Raw genomic sequence first — 21,755 nt, forward strand, 5'->3', positions numbered from 1 at the left:
AACTTAATTAATTCGCAGCACATTTATAAAGGACTGGTTACTCACTACAATCTTCACTCTTAAACTGTGTTTTTCTGAATGTGCTGATCATGTTGATTGCTAGTCGGAAACTCCTGCGAAGCTATGGACATGGCATCTTACATACTCCATTCTATAACAGTCTGCCTAGTGCCTTGTGTGTTTTCTCTTCAATCATTTTGTTGAATGTAATTTTATGAATCAAATAGTTATGTGTCATTTTATTTATAATAAAGAAGTTATTAAATTAATAAAGTAAGACAATTTATTTATCTATAAGTGCATGTCAAATGGGGTACATTGTTCAATATTATAGGCCTACATGCATAAATTATGCCCATATTATAGCTAGGCCCTAAAAACTTTATTTTGCATCGGATTTTTCCGTTGAAAAGACAAAACTGATGTTTATGATAGCAACCATTTCATCAATAACATTTTGAGTCATTTTTATCCATAAAACGACACAGGATATGATAGATAACTACTTTCACATCAATATGGTCCATATGATCACAGATTGTTGAGAATCTGTGATATGATCCGGGGATATGATGAAGATTTTGATTCTATAGATCTGTTATCAACATGATATCACGCTGTTCAGTGGTCAAGGAGTAAGGACCCCGGTCAAGGACACTGATATGACATCATAGGTGATGTCAGATTTTCTTCTGCTGACCATATGATGCTATATATTAACTATTATTGTTATATTTAGGCCTATACCTAGAACTTTTAAAGTCATAATTAGTTCAAACATAACTTTGGTAATACTCACTCGTTTTCGTTCGTTGAAACGGCAAAACATACTTACTTTTCCTTACAAATCGAATTAAAATATTTTTAAAAATATTCAACCACAAAAAGTTTTAAACAAAAGTCATTCCAATACCAATAAAAATTAATCTCTTGAGCATACAAACACCATCCCAGAAATAGGTACCAGCCCGATGGGCTGGCGAAAACAATAAAAACAAAAATTGCTAAAGTACAGGCCCTATGGAGAAGGCAATTCTTTTGTTGTGCATTCACCCATATAATAATAGCAATCAGATTTTGGGATGGATGTACAGACAGTGATTTGATTATAACAAAAACACATAATCATTATTTGCCTTTATTATGGATGAGTAACCAAATGTTGACAAAACTCTAAGTTGGATATCCACCACAATAGAATAGCTTCTGGCATTTATTTATCTTCTTAACTCCTCAGCAATGGTCACTGACCTTAATCAATGGACTATATCTACAGAACTTATCCATGGCCCAAGTTTTTGTTGGGCCAACTATCGAGTGACCACCGAGTAATGAAAATTAGCCCAAAGGATGGATCTACGATTAGTTTAAGTCGTTTGGGCGTAAACGCGTGCGGTTTTTTTATGACAGACAAAACAAATCTTAGGGGGGTGGTACAAACTTGTGTCGTTTCAAATGTGTCAAAGGTAGCTAGGGTATCCATAGAACGTTAATAGCGAATTTTTAAATTCGCTATTAACGTTCTATGTTAAAACATGCCTTACTGCACTAGTCAAACGTTATTAAAAGTGTCCCAAAAATCGCTTGGCCTCACAAAATACATATATCAAAGTTAAACCGGCACAGAAAAGGTTAAAAAAAGCTAGAACACTGTAACTTGTCCATTATTATTATCCCAGCAAACACAAAAACGTTTTAAAAACGTTTTCAATAAGTTATATTTTGGCTTTTGGTTTAGGTAAAAACGTTTTAATAACATTAAAATGTCGGGTTATATAAAGGTCATGAAAACGTTTTAAAACGTTTTATATAAAAACACACTACAACAATATTTTTAAAATGTTTTTAAAAATGTTATTGTAAACTATTTTCGCAAACATTTTTTGCCAAATATTTTGTCAACACTTAAATAACATTATGTTAAAATATTTGTACTCAGCAAACACAGAAATGTTCTTAAAATGTTATATTCAAAACATTTTCAGAACATTTAAATGTCGGGTTATATAAAGGTTATGAAAACGTTTTGAATACGTTATTTCAAATATTTTGGGCAAACATGTTTTGTATCAAGTTTTCAAAAATGTTTTTGGAATGTTATTAAAACGTTTTTATACCCTTTATATAACCCGACATTTAAACGTTATCTGTAAAACATTTTGTGTTTATTGGGCAGTAGATTATCAAAAAATGTTTTTTAATGTTATGAAAACGTTTTATACCCTTAATATACCCTTTATATAACCCGACATTTAAACATTTTCTGACAACCTGTTATAACCTTTTGCGAATGATGTCGAAAACGTTTTGTGTTTGCTGGGATAGTTGTGTGAGCTATAGTAATTAATCTTCCTTGGGAACAATAAACTACATTATCATGAGTCTCATAATCCCAACCAAATGGACCCATTGCTGATACGGGTAAACGAATTCAACGCGCATTTTGCGTAACTCTGTGTAATATGAACTTAGAGCATGCTGACACGTTCGTAGGTCTTGATCAATCTTGCAAATAAACAATGAGGACTCTTCATTCAATGCTCCCTAGCGTAGGCTCTAAACGTTTCTTGTCTTATTTGTTTAGAGGATAGTGGCTCACCATTGAGCTGATTTTAGTCTCAGCGGCCATTGAGATCATCATTGAGAACTACGTCTACGGATTCGATTTTTTTCTTAAATACACTATGCACACCGACATCGCTCGGTTAATAATTACATTATGGCCGTGTGTCCTGAACTCGCCACCCTTAGCGTTACATGACAAATATTATGAACTTTTACACCAACGGGTTTCTAATTAGATTATCTCGACAATCATCAACCCTAAACTAGCAAATGTATACATTTTTGGAAAGCTGAAGGCATAAGAAATTCAAATATATACATTTCAACTCATTATACAGGGTGACCTGTAAGTTATACAGGGTGGAATAAAAAAGATTTTGATAAAAAATGGGTCACTCAATGCATTGCTTATTACCAACTTACAGTAATAAACTAGAAGTAAACAACATTCATTTGGTTAGAGGATATGGAGAGCCAACTGACTTTGGAAGAAACCAAAATCACAGCTGTTTGGTAATCTCGGAATATAGGGTGTCCCAAAGTATGTTAGATTCTTTTAGAATTCAACATATTTTGAACCTAAACATTTTCCCCTAACCCATACAGAACAAATATGTCCATATTTAGATTCCTCGTCAAATTTCCCTTCAGAAAATCTATACTTTGACTATGATAGGATAAGTAATTAAAATTTTACAGTAACTTTTAGATTTTGAAGACATCTGCATTACTTACTACAGTGTTTAATATGACAACGGGTAGTTTTGTATGGAAAAGTTTGTATTTTGTAGACTAAACCAATCATAAATTATTAAAAACAATTAATAGAATTGTTTAGCTGTAAGGGGATGAATGTTTTAGATGCTAAATAGAGTCCAAATCCAATTTACAGCCTTTACAGAAGCAAATTACGCACTAAAATACCAATCCCATAGAGTTTGTGTGTACCACATCCCCACCACCACATCCCCACCACCGCCACCCTGCCCATTCTGAATTCTATGAAGCACAGTGTCAGTATTTAAAAAGTTCAAGTATTTCTTTTTACAGGGTTGAAAGTGCATTTTATTTAGCAATAAAATGAGACCACAAGCATGACAATACATTCTTGCTTGACAGAGATATTATCATTTGTTTTGAGTCGACTTTGGCAAAATGTAACGTCGCCACCTTTTTTTGGTGGCGAGCTCAAGACGCACGACCTTATACAACCAGAGACACTGAAATGAATACACTGGATCGATACACGTAAATGTGCTATGCACGATTGATATTCAGACAATAAATCTTTGGATACCGGGTTGGAAAATGATGAATATCTCCCGTAAATGATTTCGTATAAACAAACCAGATGTGGTTCCTTGCACTTGAATATATATTTTGAACAGATAAGATTAGTTAGTTTGCGCTTAGAGAGTAGCTTGCGTCTTGAGCTGAAAAAGTGACCAACATTCAAGATTTTAAATAGCGCAGCGTAGACCCTCGTGGAGGTAGTCTCGGGCCAGACTGTATGTGGCTATCACGAACATACAGGATCGACGAGTGTCAGACCGACTGACACAAACTGGCTGTGTGGGAGACTATCGTAGAGGCAGTCTATAAGCAGATGACAATGGCGAATGTATGCTCGCTGACCGTACAGAGGCTAATGCCATTAGCCTTAGTCGGATGTCCTTCAGCCCACTATGCATTTAAAAAAAAACTATTAAACAGGTGGGAACACAATGGCCATGGGTGGCTGTGGATTCAACCTACCATGGCATTTTCTGCCATGAAGATATAGGGGCGATGACACTGTGCTACGTCCACCTAAGACTGGCAACATTATCACGATGGGTTATTTTAGGGAACTTGATAAAGTAGGGTATCCTTTGAATTTGATGGTTTGTAGAATAGCTTATAATGTTTGGCTATATCACACTAAAGCCTAATAATATTAATATAATAAAGACTTGCTGGTTGAGCTGTTATAAGAGTTGAAGGCATACGCTCGTAGCCTCGTATATGTGGCGTTCTCTGCTCTCCGTGCTAGCCATGCGCTTCAACGGAAAAAGTTGAAGTTTTGAAATATTTTCTCAAAATATCAAGAGCTATCTTACTAACTACTGAACCAATACTAGGCTTGTTTGTACTCATTTTAATGCATTTTTCATGCTGATTCCAAATATGGAAAATTTACATTTCTGAAATTTATGAATTAAAAAAAAAAATTGAAACATGTCGTCTGCAGTCGACACCCGCGCGCGTGAAGAGAGTTAATAGTGCGTCACATCACAGCGCATAAAGATTCGACTGCTATCGAGCTTCAATCTGAAAATGAGGTTATGCAATAGAAATATTTAACTTCTGAGGCACATAATTCAATCCCAAAAATAATCCCACCACTAAACGGGCTAAATACTTGCAAGTTGCAACATATCGAGTGAACCTGTCGCGAATTTGGAGTAATCGGTGTAATTTGTAAGAATCCGACTCCAGAGAGCATGCTGACACGTACATGGGTCTTGACCAGTCTTCCAAATAAACAATGAGGCCTCTTAATTCGGGGTTCATTTGCGTGGGTGCTGAATGCTTCTCGCTTCTTCTAATAACTACCCTTGACAGCCGTTGTATTAATATACTTAAAGCAATAGTCAGGGCTATTTCGTGCAAAGAAATTGTCTTACTGAAGCATCAAAACCCAAAATGTACTTTTTTTAAAATTATATTATAACTTTGTCAATTTCAGTGATTTTGAAGCAGCCGTTTCAGATGGCCCATAAACAAATAGTTCCTCGCCGTATATTCATGCGTCGCCCAGGCCTGTATACAACCTATAGGTGTGGGTGAAAATGAGCGTATAGCTTTAATTTTTCATTTTAAAATCCGTTCTTTGCAGAAATGTGACAGTAATTGTAAAGACTAATGTAAGTTAAGCTGATGCATTATCCATTTGTATGACCACATTTTGTATTCGTGTGTGCCAAATGCTGTCAGTACTAAACCAACTTCAATCGCTCAAAAAGAATATTGTGGCTTTTTGTTTCTTTTCAGTTCCTTAACAACATTTTGAATTTTCTGGTAACATTCAGCAGCTACGAAATAACCATTTCAGCTTTGGATCCGACTATTCCAGTTGAAACCCATACACCCGCTGGGGAAGACGTGATCATAATATTCCACACAGGGAGTGTGAATTTGAAATGGGGTTACCTGCATGGGCGTCTCCGTTTGAATTCTACCCCCCCCATATTAAGGTCATGTTTTCCATATTCATTAATTTACTGTCACATTTCTGCAAAGAACGGATTTTAAAATGAAAAATTAAAGCTATACGCTCATTTTCACCCACACCTATAGGTTGTATACCGGCCTGGGTAGGCTACCTATCCTCGATAATATTGCTTTAATATAACTATTTAAGTTGTCACCGAGGTTCAAAAATGTTATAACATTACCTCTTAAAATTACTAAATTAATTAATATTCAGTGATTGGAGTGTCTTTTTATTCAGATTTTTGCGCGTAAGGTTACATTACATTGCATCACATAATTACATAAAATCCAATATAATGAGTTTCCATTGTTATACCAAAATCAGTGGATCAACCAACTTCAATTGTTCAACACGTTTCTACACGTGAAAATTGGGTAAGGCGCTGGTATTTTGTTTACCGACTCTGTATTATATGAACCATGTACAGTTGTTGTTAATTTGTTTTCATGGTATTAGCGGCAATTACGAAGTGAAACTATAAAACGTTTAAAGGAATTTGCCGATCGTTGTATAACACAACTGGCAACATTATGTAGCGGCAAATACCGAAGTTTAATTGTATTTCGCAATATGAAATAAAACAATAATTTATTATTAAAAACAAAACGCTTTTCGTGACTAAACTGTAAACGAAGGTAATCATTGTAATGCATGGACCCTTACTGTTCCTTCGACAAAACAAAAGTACGAATTGGGTGAAAAAAATGTTTCCATAATAATTTAAACAATACCGATTGAGTTCTATTTTAACCCAACACAGTAAATATATGAAACATGTGATAACAAAATACACTCTAAATTGTGCAACGGTTAATGTAGTTGTGAACAAATGGTTGAACCGTTTGTTGCACTCTCTTGATACTACGTACTTTGAATAAACCTGTGTACATACAGTGCCCCTTATATGATACAATTATCATGAAAATAGCCATATGTGTCAAAATAAGACTTTTGGTAAAGGGCTCGTAATTGTTAGAAGACAATTTCTTTGCTCTTTATACCTATAATACCATGTATTTTCGGGACAACTATGTGTTAGTGCACTAACACATAGTTGTAAGGAAAGTATGCGTTTGTATTTTCGGGACAATGTGTTAGTGCATTATATTAAAATCGCCAAAAAATTTCCTATGTAATATGACTGTTTTATTGGATATATATTGTCATATAGGCACTGCATCTACACATGTTTATTTAAAGTACGTGGCACCAAGACAGTGCAACAAACGGTCCAACCATTTTGTTCACAACTACATTAACCGTTGCAAAATTTAAAGTGTAGCATTTTACCATTACTTTGCATGTTGTGAAATTCGTCATGTTTTACCTAGGCTTCGATATTACACGTTACATACAAAATAGATAAATCATCGAAAAAAGAATGGATGATTGATATTGATAAATGCAATTTGTAATTTTGAAATAAATTATAGTTCCATGTGATATTCACCAATTTAGGAAACGATGCTGTGTATTTCGCTACCTTGTTCAGGCCAATACCTGAAATAAAATTTGAACCCCTATTTGAAGGTTTTAATTCTATATCTAGCGGCAATGACATGTTAACATATACATGGTATAGACCCCTAAGTGAAAATTAATTTTAAACAGCTATTGACTTTGATTATAATAGTGTCATATCACTAGCATCACTATTTTAACTTGCAGCTGCTATATATATAGGTATGTTGGTCACACTACTGAGATACATAGGTATGTTGGTCAGACTACTGGGAACTCCCAAGCATCTCTTCATCTGTCGTCCCATGACTGTTTGCAACTTATACATGATGAGAGACCACATGATTCTCGGCATGATACCATATAATATTGTAGACACCAAAGTTTCAGCTTTCCAAGCATACTCATCTAGAAGTCCTCCTAGTATTTCATAACATGTGCATGATACATACATAACATAGTGTTCACAGAGTGATGTATCACTGGGATCCACAACGTGTTCATCTATCAGGGCACAGTTCTTTAACCCCAATACATTTGTACATTCATTGAATGACCTTGGAAAATAATGGGTACAAACACTCATACTCTGCAACTTGAGGTCATATTTTGCACTTTGAGTGTTTAATTGAGGTTATTGAACTATGCCATTGGGATGAGGCCATTGTGGTTCATAGTGTACGCGTAATTGATCTGAGTGGCCTACATATAAATGTAAATCAGCACTTACCGGATTGTTATGAAGCACTAATTTGAATTTATCGAAGTACAACCAATTGAGTGCTTCGACATGGTCCATGTCATGATAGAAATCTCGGGCTGTGAACCCAAAACTGTGGAATTCTCCTTCCGGTGTCAGCAACAATGTGGTAGGTGTTTTCATGTTCATTACACCTGGGGGATAAACAAGAGAACATTATATTCAACAATACGCTACAAACCCCTTATAATTTTGGTCCTATTTTACCAACGTTCTAGCTAAAAAGGGGTAGTAACTCATTCAACCATACTATGGCCAAACATTATGCAATCAGAATTTGATGACCAGTTGCCTCAGGCAAAGGTCAATTCCTGGAAAGCTGGACTGATTCCCTATCTGTGTCATTGGCATTAGCTTTAGGACAATATGGTAAAAGTGGTCATTTCAGGGACAGGAAAGAAATTCTTTTGGAAACTACCAAGAAGCATTGTTTAACTACATGCCGATTCAAGAAGCATTGTTTAACTACATGCCGATTGGCCAAAAAGAAGTTTTCATTATCAACTGGACCAATCAGCAACATTGTTAGAATAATTTTACTACACACAAAAATTGGGGTGAATTATTTGCAAAGCTGCATTCTGATTGGCGATTAAAGTGAAGATATCATGTAATTGACCAATCAGAGGCAATGTTAGATCGGCAGTCATGTCTGAAGGGAGTGGGACTTGAGATGCTTCAAGGGGCAACTTCAATCACGTGATGTCTAATCTCAAAACCAATGCCCTAATGAGATAAACATGCAATGAAATATAAACATGTGATTTCGTACGGCATTCTTTACGGAGCAAACGACATTGTAAATCACGGGATGCCGTCCTCTTGAGAACAGAATAACCAGAATAATCAGAATCCCGTGCTTATTACCAGGTGGTACAGCTTATATTGGATAGAATGCCCTATATCTTTCTATAGAAAATAAAATTGGATGCTAACCTGGATCTCCGCCTTCCCATTTGCGCATAATCTGTATATGATACGGATCCCTGGAGAAACTATACGCATAACCACTGAAGGTTGTACCAAAATCAATGGCGATGACTACAGAGTGTGGTCTTCTTTGTGGTTCTGGGTAACTTGGTGATGACAGGTTGCTGTGGACGGCAATGGCACCATCCAAACTTACGTTACCACTCTCAGGTGTTAGAGGTATCATGTGACGACCATTCTGATCACGTGATTTGATTGGTGTACTTGTTGCATCTGGATGAGGGAATAAATAGATGGAGAGATAGGCTAGTATTAAAGCAAATTTATTAAAATTGGAAAGAATAGTTTTTGTTCACAAAACAACACAATTTTGAGACCAGTTCATAACCATGAAAACATAAGAGAAGTGGCGAAATTTTGATGTTCTCTATCATATGAAGATGTTGTGTTTGTTTGGTAACAATTGCAGGATCAAACGTTTAAATGTGTATATGTGATTCCATTCACATACAGCAAGGGTATGCACCATTCTCTAAAAGATCATATTGGAATCCTACGGTGGTATATGGTATTCCAAACAAAGTCCAAACAAATGAATTCCCTATGCTGTAAAAGGAATTGTGCATTCACACGGATTGAAAGTACGGTATCTTTGCAACTTGGGGTGGAAAATAGGTACTCAATTAGTCGATTAGAGGTAATATCGTATCCTAATTCCATTTGGCCGAGCTTTTGACAATCATAATCACCAATATACGCCAAATTTATTATAACTAGCAATTTTAAGGTTCTACGCCTTGGTGTTTGTATTATGTGCGTATTTAGGGTATCTTTAGTAAAGTATAATGTTAACCCTTCTCCTTATAATTGAACCATATAGTCCTAATCCTAAGCAAAATCGAACCAACCCTATTCCTAAATCATAAAGATCACTCTAGTCTAAACCTTCTGCTCATCCTTAACCCTTGCCAAGCTGTCAATAGCATCAAACACCTACCATAGGTCGGGGTAAACTTGAATGAAGTTGTCACTATGGACCACAATGGCCTCATCCCAATGGCATAGTTCAATAACCTCAATTAAACAATCATAGTGCAAAATTTGACCTAAAGTTGCAGAGTATGAGTTTTAGTACCCAAATTTTTCAAAGGTCATTCAATGAATGTACAAATGTATTGGGGTTAAAGAACTGTGCCTTGATAGATGAGCATGTTGTGGATCCTAGTGTGTGTTGTGCATTATTGTCTTGGGATTGTATCCAACAAACCTGGTTAACTCAGGTAATAGGTTACTGACTGGTCGGTAATTGAAGTCGTAAACCTGGTTAATTTGTGAATAGGATTCCGACTTGACGGTAATTGAATGGAAGGTCAAAGGTTAGGAAACCGGAATAATTTGTGAGTGGGTTTGTTGGTTCATAGTTTGACTGAGTTGTAACGGTAATTAACGATAAATGTCACGGACTATTCTCGGCCAACATCTACATCTACTGTAGCGTAGTAGCGAGAACAGACCCTTTTGGTGCTTGACACTAGGATCCATAACATGCTCATATACCAGGGCACAGTTCTTTAACCCCAATACATTTGCACATTCATTGAATGACCTTTGAAAATTTGGGTACCAAAACTCATACTCTGCAACATGAGGTCAAAATTTGCACTATGAATGTTTAATTGAGGTTATTGAACTATGCCATTGGGAGATGCTATTGTGGGCCATAGTGATATGAACACTTGGCCACCCACAAAACGTCTGAGCAAAAGCTTATTTGTACGAAAGATTATACCAGATGTTTGTGTCATAGAAATTGAAATAAAAATAAAACTGTTTTGGAAGTAATTATGTTGAATGAAATAATACTAATGAGTATTACAACAGAGTGTGTGGGAAAAAGTTAGCAACAAACATGATGAATGTGATGAGGTTAATGGATGTACATTGTGTTTGTACCTTCTTAACTTTGGAATTATGGAAACATTGGGCCTATGCAATTGGACATTCTTCCACAATTTGGCAACACAGATGGATTCTTCAAGTGTTTTCCATTCCCCGGTGTCATACTAAATACGTTTACTTATACTTATTTTAGGCCAACAATTTAGCAGTTATAAAGCCCAAAAATTTCCATAATTCCAGGGTTAAGGTGGTACTACACTACTACCCCCTGATAAATTTTGTGCCTAATTTGGCATTTTTTTTTTTTTTTAACTACACACTGGTAACAAAAGTTATGTATATTATATTGGCAACGAATCCAATTACTTCACTGAAATTTCAGTTATTCAAGACAAGTGGTTCATTATATATGTTAAGAAATGAGGTACATTCTAGCGGTACCTCTTTTCTTATCATAAATAACGTCCCGCTTGTCTTGAGTCACAGAAATTCCAGTGTAGTAACTGGATTCCTTGCTCCTATAAAATATACATAACTTTTGTTACCAGTGTGTTATTATATTTTGAGAAAAATGCAAAAAATAGTCACAAATTAATCAAGGGGTGTAGTACCACCTTGAGACCGACCGTTAGGGGTTGTGAGTCTCTATCACACTTATTTACCTGGTTCAAGATCGATGCTCATATTCAAACGACCATCAACTTTCTTCTTTCCTTCCTTCTTGTTCTTTTTCTTCTTTTTCATCTTTTTCTTGTCTTTCTTACTCCCCTTTGTTGACATTTCGAAGCTTACTTCACTGGCACTATGAGTAGATGACGGTATACCGACGCTACCGGATGCATTCAAATCTGGGCTGTCCGGAGGCTTTACATCTAGAGTCAACCCTTGCCTGGCATTTGATGAGATACCTGCCGAAAATAAGGTACAAAGTCATTAGACATGTCGTTACATATAGGCTATGATGATAACCAACCTTTCATCAATTGAACCTCTCAACAATATTGTGTACGATCACGAAAATTTGGGCACATTATCAGGATGTCAGAGAAAGAATCCTGCAGAAGATGCGCTCTGTGATACACCACCACAAGGGAAGAGCAGACCAGGTGAACAGAGAACATCATACCTGTCTTACACTCAGAAGCGAACTGTTAGATAACTTGTTTCAACCAGATGCTATAGCTTCCTTGGCTTCAAATCGTAGTACATGGAAAGACTTTGTGATCGCCTGCTCCGCAGCCGAACAATGAATCATTGATGATGATGCAGATAACCAATCATAGTGCACTTATGTCCACGGCAAATTGACCGTGACCTTTCCAGCCATAAACCTGCTTAGTTAAGATTAAACCGAGATATGTAGTACAAAACCATTATAGTAATCGATTGTCCAACGCAAATTTATTACCACGTGATAATATTAATCCAATGAGCGATCGAATTGTCCGCTACGGTCGACTAATCCAATTGATAATGAAGCTATTGACATGTACGGTCGGAGCTCCACTGACTGAGTTTTGGGGTATTTTTCACTGGTTTGCTGTCATTTACTCATCAAGGCGCTCCACCGTTATTATAAGGACTATGCTAATGATTGAAAGATTGACATGTAGAGAATAAACAATACTTGATTGAGAGAAAGTACTAAATGTGTACCTATTACGGTTTCGTGACACGCTTCTTGCAAATGTGACCAAGCCAGTAGTTGTAGTCCTTGCCCCTATAATATACAAATCTTACTTGTCACGTCACCAATGCACTATAATTTTTGAGAAAAATGCAAAAATAGGAACAAAATTGGCCAGGGGTGTAGTACCCCCTTAAGAACGGACGGCACTCTCTATTACATACCGCTTGTATTAGCCATCCCATTTGGTTGTCCTGTCGACATGTCGGCATTGATATCGAGTTGTGGGTTCGATTTTGTTTCTATGTCTACATTAGGAAGGGACTCTTCCATCTGGACTTCTCCTTTGACGACAACATCCACTTTTGGTTCCTTGATATCTGTCATAAATAATTGTGGGAATGTTTACGACTATTAGTGCATTTGGCTTCCTCCAGAGAGTGACATCAATGCTTACTACAGTGCGAGTAGTATTAAACCGCGCGGCGTTGACTCAAAGAACTGGCGTCGTGATAAAATGTAGTACATCGGTGCACGAGCGACATAGTTTAATTATCTTTATTTTTCAGGTCATCCGTTAAACAGGGTAGTTAAACTTAAACCGAGTTAAACAGTGTAGTAAACCAATGCAGAATCTTTATTAAAACAATGCAAACAAGCAAATAAACCTTACTTCGAGATACTTGGTCGAATTTCGTTCTGCACACAGAGACATTTTTACATGACGTTATGTCAGCATAGAACCTCATAATAATTATGTAAAATTTACCTCAGAACTATATAATATTTACTAAATTATTTTAAATTTCAATAAAGTAAAACAAACGTTATGTAAAAATATTTATCTGTGTGTAATATTGTCAATTCGAATTATTCCACAATCTTTGCAATGTTTGAAGCGTATTCTACATGTCACACAACTTACTAAGTTTGGGAGAATTCTGGACATCCATAGCAACATTAATTTCCAATGGGTGCGCAGGAACATCTGGACTGTCAATATGAAATGCAGCAAGTTTATCTCCAAGATCAAACGAAGGTTCTACATCAACAGCAGCATGAACACATACATCTGATTCGTGAACCTGCTGTAAAACAGCAGGATCATGATCTACATCAACATCAACAGCTGGTCCTGCTACTTCAAATGCAAAATCTTCATCATGTTCCATATCGCCAATATCAGTAAGAGCACTAAATAAATCCGTATCGGGTGGATCATCTGTTGCTGATGGCATGGCAGCGAAGTTGACGGAGATTTCCACTGGTTTGATGTCGATTTCTTCCACTGCATTACCTTCAACATCGACACCAATGTCACCTTTTGTCTCGACACCGTTGACATCGACACCGCCAGATATGTCGACACCGTCGAAACCGTTGACATCGACACCGCCAGTTATGTTGACGTCTCCTTTTTCGTGATTGCATATGTCAGGTAGATTGCTGGCTATGTTTAGTTTCATTTCATCAGTTGTGTTATTGCTGTTTAACTTCAAATTATGATCTGAAAATACATAGATATATAGATATATGAATATATGAATATATATGAATACCTTAAAAACTCGTCTACAAGCATATACGGTAGAGTGCCTCTGATAAAAGCTAAATTATTCCAGGCGCCATTATGGAATTTGAGCAAATAAATTACAGATCCAAACATATAAAAACGAGTATTATTGTACGATTTACGTCTGTTTCGTTTAATTAAGCTTTCATCAAAAACACTTTATATGCTTGTAGACGAGGTTTTACGGTATATGCATACATGTATATGAATAGTTTAACTCCATATCGTAATCTTAAATATGAACCCCACTGGTGTAAATGAATAATTTTTATGGGTTGATCTAATAATTATTATCCATGGTGGGATGTTTGGGTACATCGCTCATTAATGATTTCAAGTTTTCATGTTTATAGCAGACGAACAATGTTAGCCAAATAATATTTTTCGAGCAACCAATCATCATAAATCACAAATATGAATCATATACCAAATTAGACCCACAGGACACCCAATATGGAGGACGCTTACTTTTGTGAGGTTTTTGACCCTTTTCCATGGTAACGATGAAGAATTATGCATTTTGGAACATTCTGCCACATTTGACAACCAATATTATTTCTTCTAAATATAAATCAGCTTTTACTCATATGGATTTGTATGGATTTGTATATAATTTATAATCATCGTTCCTTTTTGCCTATACCAATCTATGCAGTTCAACATGTATATTAACATGGAATTCTATACAGAACCCCAGGTTGTAAAAATATCGACGGGATGATGTACTGTCGATGACAAAACAACCAGCATCCTATAATGTGTATCAAGTGATGATACGTAAAGGGACGCACCGCTTGATTTCCAGGGGGTGGAAGTTTGTAGGAAAAAAATGCCCACAAGTGAGAGAAGAGAAACATTTTGCCCCACTGACGAATAAAACAAATCCCCTAAACTCTGCATAAAGATACACTTAAAATTAGAAATAACAACATTTTTGTCTTCCTCGACGGCGATTTTTTAAAAATTCAGCCCGACATTCCATGCACCCCCCCTCCTCCTACCGAAATCTAATGGTATTCACCTTATGCTTTAACATTGATTATTTAGACATATTATATTTCTTACTTGAAGAAAAAATCATATAACTTTGTTCAACTCGATGATAAAGTAATATTAGAAACATTTTATATTTAGAATTGCTTTATAGTAATAATAAAATACAGTGTGACATAGAGCATGCGATATTTACGTCGATTACATTCATAACTAAGTTATTTGCCAATAAATGGATTAAAAACAAGGATATAAAAACAAACTTTGGAATTAGTTTATGAGTTAGATCCCTATGTTAATGACAGAAAGCATATTGAGTACTAGTATTTTGTTGATTGTAATCTGGGACAAATCATAGAATAATCGAGAACTATTTAAATTTTGTGATGCATGTAGCCTAATCCAGCGACTAACCTTGAACATGGAAAACAAGGTTTTTATTTTGTTCAAATCAAACAAAAAGAGACTTTCCCGCAATAATAATAACAAAAATTCCTTTAAAAAAAAGGAATGGGCGCCCAATGGGAGATTTGACGTGATGTTCTGAAATTCGGGAGGGGGGGACTCCCACTTTGGAGGTGACGCGTATGTTGGGAGACCCCCTTTTTCACCATCGCTGTCACCAAAAGACCCCATTACCAGCACATGCTCTGTCACCCAAAGACCCCTTATTTTTCCTTTAGATCTGTCACCCAAAGACCTAGACCATGTTTCCATCTGAACAGCAACGAGTCGTCTATCACTGATTTTCGAGGCTTCTTTTGGCTCTCACCCAAAGACCCCATTAAAATATTCTCACCCAATGCCCCCCTAATTTAGATCCAAACGGTCCCTCTCTCACCCAATGACCCCATGTGTTTTAAATAACTTGAGGATCTAGGAGAGAGTAAACAAGTATCCTTCCTCCGCACAGTTTTAAGGGCTTATCGCAACAACTAAAACATTGCAGCTCATTTATTTCGCATCTACACAATGCTTTAAAACGCCTCTAGGTATTTAATTCTTAATTCAAAATTTGCCAAACTCGTTTGGCTGCCTCATACACAATCTGCAAAATGGTCTTTTGTCCAAATAAATAGTCCACTACTTTCAATATTAATCTAGAATATAAAAAGTGTAATTCACGGGTGTAATTATATCGAGCAAGAATCTACATTTTTTAATTAAGTATCAATTCAGTGGTTTGTTTTATGTGTGTGAATTGATGATTCAACTTCAACATACGGTTAGGTCACAGAAAGCAGCTCTAAATACAACGTCTTTTAGAAATAAAACACGTTATTGTGGCGCCCTCTACGGAGGGGCCACATATTGTGGCGCCCTCTACGGAGGGGCCACATATAGGCATGTACTTTGTGAAATCTTCTAATTTCAGTCTTGCTAGATTTACTCCTTAATTGTTTTGCTAAAATTATGCCCAGCTCAGAAATAAAACCACAATATGCTAGGATTTTATTTTATTATTGTTTTCTGATATGCACGGGATAAAATGATGTGTGTATATTCTTTGTTTAAAATACAAAATTAATGGACTTATAAAAACACCAAATAACCCGTGACCTTTGTATGGTTTAAACCAGTTTACCGCCTCTTAGAACCCGATAGACGGTGACATTTGACCATTCTAATTATGTATGTTTTGAACATGTTTGCACATGAACTAGTTGTTTACAGTGTGAAGAATCTACAACATGCTCATCTATCAGGGCACAGTTCTTTAACCCCAATACATTTGTGCATTCATTGAATGACCTTTGAAAATGTGAGTACAAAAACTCATACTTTGCAAATTAAGGTCAAATTTTGCACTATGATTGTTTAATTGAGGTTATTGATAATATAGTGATTGCACACAGTGCACCTAATCCTTAAACAAACACCAATTAATTATAGTTGACCAACACAACCACTGAGCAAACATGAAATCACTAATGGTTTAAGTGCTTGAATACAGCTCAGTATCTTTGTGGTGACTATCTCTGATAAAAAACAAAACATTAATTAACGAAAATCAACCCTGGTCAGCAGAGAAAGGAATAAATTTGGAAGACATGACTGTGTTGAAGGTCAGAAGTTTATTTGCAAAAATAATATTTATTGTAATATGCCTAACTGCTGGGATGGGTTCCTAGCAAGGTAAAGTGAAAGAAACTCCAATGGCTATTTTGTCTGTTTAAAATAGAGTTCTATGGCCGACTTAAAGTCATAATTATGACGTAATTTTGTTATTTATTAATTAATTTTTAGCAGAATTAATAACATAAAAATGGGCTGTGCCCGTTTCATGAAGAATAACGATCGATCTTACCCTTGATTTAACAGGCCTGTCAATTTCTTGGTATTGTTTGATATGAAAGGAGGGTATGATTGTTTTGTATTAGTTTAAGTATTTCCTAGCCTCTCTTAGCCACATGGCTGGCTACAAAAGACACAGAGTAGCCTATACCTTATAAACTGGCATGAGTGCGCCGACCCCAAGTTTTCAACATTTCAGGATTGTTTCTGGACGGAGGTCGGGTGAAAAACGAAATTACGTTTACATGACTTTGTCGAAATTCCTCGTGTGACAAGAATGAGTGTATATGCTAGGGGGAAGCTTACTTATTTGTGTCTTCTAGTTATCCATCATATACCCTAGGCCCTGATAACGAAATTCAACAATATTCAATATCCAAAGCAATATCCTCACTACAACGGCCCCCAAAACAGAACTCCCACCCCACATAATCGCAAATTGACACGAAAGCTTCATTCCATGAAGCATTTCTCTCGTATTTGATCATCTTCTACTCTTCCCTAAAAAAATCATTATAATACCAAATCTAATCACCATGGAATTCACCATATCCCGTCCAGCTCACATTGGGCGCCACATTCCTTTTTTAAAGGAATTTTTATTTAATCTGAACCAGTTCAAACATTCATGTGCATAAGGCCAAATAAAAAAATAAACATGTTTCACGTCCCCTCCCGCTTCCTTTTTTGAGGTTTTCTCAAATAAATTTTTATTTTTTGTAATTCAGTTATAACTTTTCAAAAAATATGTCTAGGAAGTTGGGATGCTTTCTATAGCCTTGTTAAGATACAAGAGACATTTTAGGAAGGTTTTTTGATCATTAGAGGGGGTGTAACTCTCAGAACAACAAATAAAAAAGGGCCTCCTCCTTTTTCCAGGCGTTATTGTATGTACGGATTGTACGCTAAAACAGCTCTAAATATGGGTATTTACACCAATTTTGCGATAAAAAATAGAAAATAAAAAGCCCCCTCTTCCTCCTTTTTTTCAAAAACCCGGACGTGAAACATGTTTTATTTTTTACTTGGCCTAATCATATCGCGATTAGCAATCAGAAAATCACTTCAAAAACCGAAACCATTTGAAAGCTTTTCAATGTCAAAACCACGCAATTGGTCATATGAATTTTAAATACCATAACATTATGTATTCAAGAATTGCGATAGATGTTAATTACATAGTAAAGATCAGAAACCAACCCCAGCATGCATTGCGGTCGGTGAAGCAATTTTTGATTCTCGGGTGGGGGGGGGGGGGGTGGGTGAGGCAGATTTTTTTTAAATACCGCTGAAGTCGATGATTTTGTTTTAACATTTTAAAATACCTTTATACAGAGTTGGATGGGTAAAATATATCTTTTTACTCATCAGTCATGGGATATTTTTTGTCTCGCTAGTGGCGACATATTCTGTTGTCTCACTAGTGGGCAAAGTGCCCCCAATCAAATTAATGATGCGCCCCTTACCAGACTGAGGCAACGAAAAAACCCTGTTCTACGAGTAGACGGACCTTTCATGTGGGGCAATTAAGTCTTTCATATTTTGAAATACAAAAAAAAAAATCCTGACATTTTGGATATTTAGGCCGACATTCATTTGTACAGGATTTTTTCCCAATTTTTTCTGGGTCGGTCGGGCTAGAGTCTATGGTCGGGCCCTGCCGTAGAACAAGGGTCGCCTCAGCGCTTCTTTTTCAAACTTAGGGCCGATTCATAATCCATAATAATTCGATGCAACAAGTATCCGTTATTCAATTTGTTTCAATTCATTTTAATCTTCTAAATAACGAATAGTTGATGACAAGAAATCAATTATTATTGACGTCGAATCTGGTGGAAATATGTCTATATTTTCGATTTGACGTCAACAAACATTCATTAGAAGTTAAAATGACTGAAAAAATAATGGAAATAAACTGAATAACGAATGTACGTCTTGTGCATGTCGAATCAGGGATATCCCGGGTAGAATATTCGACGCCCAACAATAATTACAAAGTATGAACCGGCCATTACGATAGGGTGTTGAATGCAAGGTACTACCAGTATTCATTCATTCGTCATGTTCGTGGTGTCATGGGATTGTTTTACCGAGTACCTATTCTATTTCATGTGAAATAATATCAATAAATTGCACGGAGACCTAGCTTTTTATTTTTTTCCAAGTCGTAAGTTTAATTCATGTGTAACCTCCAATATTCTCATGTGGATGGGTTATCATGGGTATTACGCGCAGGTATGCCAAAATAACATTGCCATGCTGAGCATATCTGAAAACATACCTACAAATGTATAACATTTGTGCAAAGTTGGAAAAACATCACCATGATGTCATGGCCATTCACAAAATATGCTTCAAAATGTGATATTTTACTACAAAGTACTGTGTGTGAAGTTATTTCATCTTACTTGACTTCTGCCTTTTAACTAAACTAAACTTTAACTTAACATATACCTAACTTTTACCTTTGAACTAAACTTTAACTTAACTTAAAACTTAACTTAACTTACCTTTTACTTAACTCACACCTTTTCTAAACTAAACTTTAACTTAAGGGATCTAAAATGAGCGTTTATTGCGTTTCGATAGTATTTTTTGTGGCACATGAGAGCACCTCAGACCTATCGAATTGTATTCTGAATACGAAGCATGTCTTTCTGATATCAAATAATTTTCATTTTTGAAAATCACAATATAATACAAATTTTATGACAAATTATAAAAATTTGATATTTTTCGAATTTTGATATATAACAGTCCTCGAAGTAAATTATATAAATCTAATGATATATTCTTAAAGTGTATGTAGCAGGGAGGAAAAAGCCGACAGTCAATTGAAAATTTTGACCTTTCATATTGAAGATATGGATTTTTTTCCCAAAAAGACCTATTTTTTTTTTTGTTTTTTGGTAAAAAAATCCATATCTTCAATACGAAAGGTCAAAATTTTCAATTGATCGTCGGCTTTTCAACCCACCTACATACACTTTAAGTATAAATCATCAGATTTATAAAGTTTACTTCAAGTACTGTTAAATATCAAAATATCAATTTTCAATGATTTGCATAAAATGTGTATTAAATTGCGAATTTCAAAAATTCAAAATTATTTGATATCAGAATGACATTCTTCGTATTCAGAATGCAATTCGATATGTCTGATGTGCTCTAATGTCCCAAAATAAATACTGTCCAAACGTTCATACCCCAGCCCTTAACATATACCTTTTCACTAAACTAAACTTGAACCTAACTTTAAATATACCTTTATCTTAACTTAACTTATATACCTTTTAAATAAACTAAACTTTAACTAAACTTATTAATTTGACTTTACTTAAGGCCAAGTAAAAATAAAAATGTGTTTCTCGTCCGGGTTTTTAAAAATTAGGAGAATGAGGGGCTTTTTATTTTCTATTTTTTTTATTGTGAAACGATGCTAAATACCTGTATTTGGCACCATATGTTGGGTATTCGACATACAGATTGATATCTGACAAAAAGGAGGAGGCCCTTTTTATTTTATTGTTTTGAGAGGTAGGCCCCTCTAGTGGTCACAAAACTCTTCTTAAATGATGTATTATGTATTTACAAAGCTGTAAAAAAAGTTTCAACTTCTGAAACATCTGAAAGTTTACAAAATAAAAAGAAATTTGAAAAATCTTCAAAAAAGGAGGAGGGCGCGGACGAGAAACATGGTTTTTTTTTTACTCGGCCTAAACATGTTAAAGTGATCTGTGGACTCGGCGTCTCTGCCCGGCCCGGATTCGGATGAGGTGGACTACTTTAACAATAGTAAGGCAATGTTTACGATATAAATTAAACTTAACAATAAAGCAGTATTCAGCCTTTTTATTGTACGTAAAATATTGTATGTAACATATCTACGTTATTTAATCTATTGCCATTCTATTTCCATTAATGTTTAAGTTCTAACGAATGTTTGATGACGTAAAATCGATAATATATTTCTGCTAGATATTATATGTATATAACATATTATCGATTTTTCGTCATGAAACATTCGTTAGAACTTAAACATTACTGGAAATAGAATGTCAATAGATTAAATAACGTTACATATACCGTATGTTATATACAATATTTTACGTACAATACTCGGAGTCTGTATACGATGGTGATTGGCCTTACACTTAATTCGAGAAATTATTGTTCAATACCGGTAGTTTTAAAGCATTTAAAGTATTGTTTCTCATTTTTCCGATTCGCTTACTTCTCGTCGTATCAGTAATCGTGACAAAACTTGAAAATGAATTGATGAAGTACAATATTCACTTTATAATCTGATATTTCCTTTGCATTTAGATCCCTATTTGAAAATAATCACGAAGAAAATGTATAAAATATTGTACTTTGACGGAACAAAGGTGACTTA

At 35.5% G+C, this 21,755-nt stretch overlaps 1 protein-coding gene across 2 annotated transcripts in view; it reads right to left on the reverse strand.

The window, feature by feature from the left end:
- LOC140162923 (heat shock 70 kDa protein 12A-like) overlaps positions 1 to 21,755 on the reverse strand; it is a 45,826-nt gene that overhangs the window by 19,487 nt on the left and 4,584 nt on the right. For both annotated transcript variants that reach the window (XM_072186236.1, XM_072186237.1), the window contains exons 2-6: positions 13,424 to 14,005; positions 12,723 to 12,878; positions 11,534 to 11,779; positions 8,979 to 9,245; positions 8,013 to 8,176 (exon numbers count right to left, since the gene is read on the reverse strand). In XM_072186236.1, coding sequence (XP_072042337.1) covers positions 8,013 to 8,176; positions 8,979 to 9,245; positions 11,534 to 11,779; positions 12,723 to 12,878; positions 13,424 to 14,005 — 1,415 coding nt within the window. The remainder of the gene's footprint in view (positions 1 to 8,012; positions 8,177 to 8,978; positions 9,246 to 11,533; positions 11,780 to 12,722; positions 12,879 to 13,423; positions 14,006 to 21,755) is intronic.

Source organism: Amphiura filiformis, chromosome 10, assembly GCF_039555335.1.
Source record: "Amphiura filiformis chromosome 10, Afil_fr2py, whole genome shotgun sequence".
NCBI lineage: Eukaryota > Metazoa > Echinodermata > Ophiuroidea > Amphilepidida > Amphiuridae > Amphiura > Amphiura filiformis.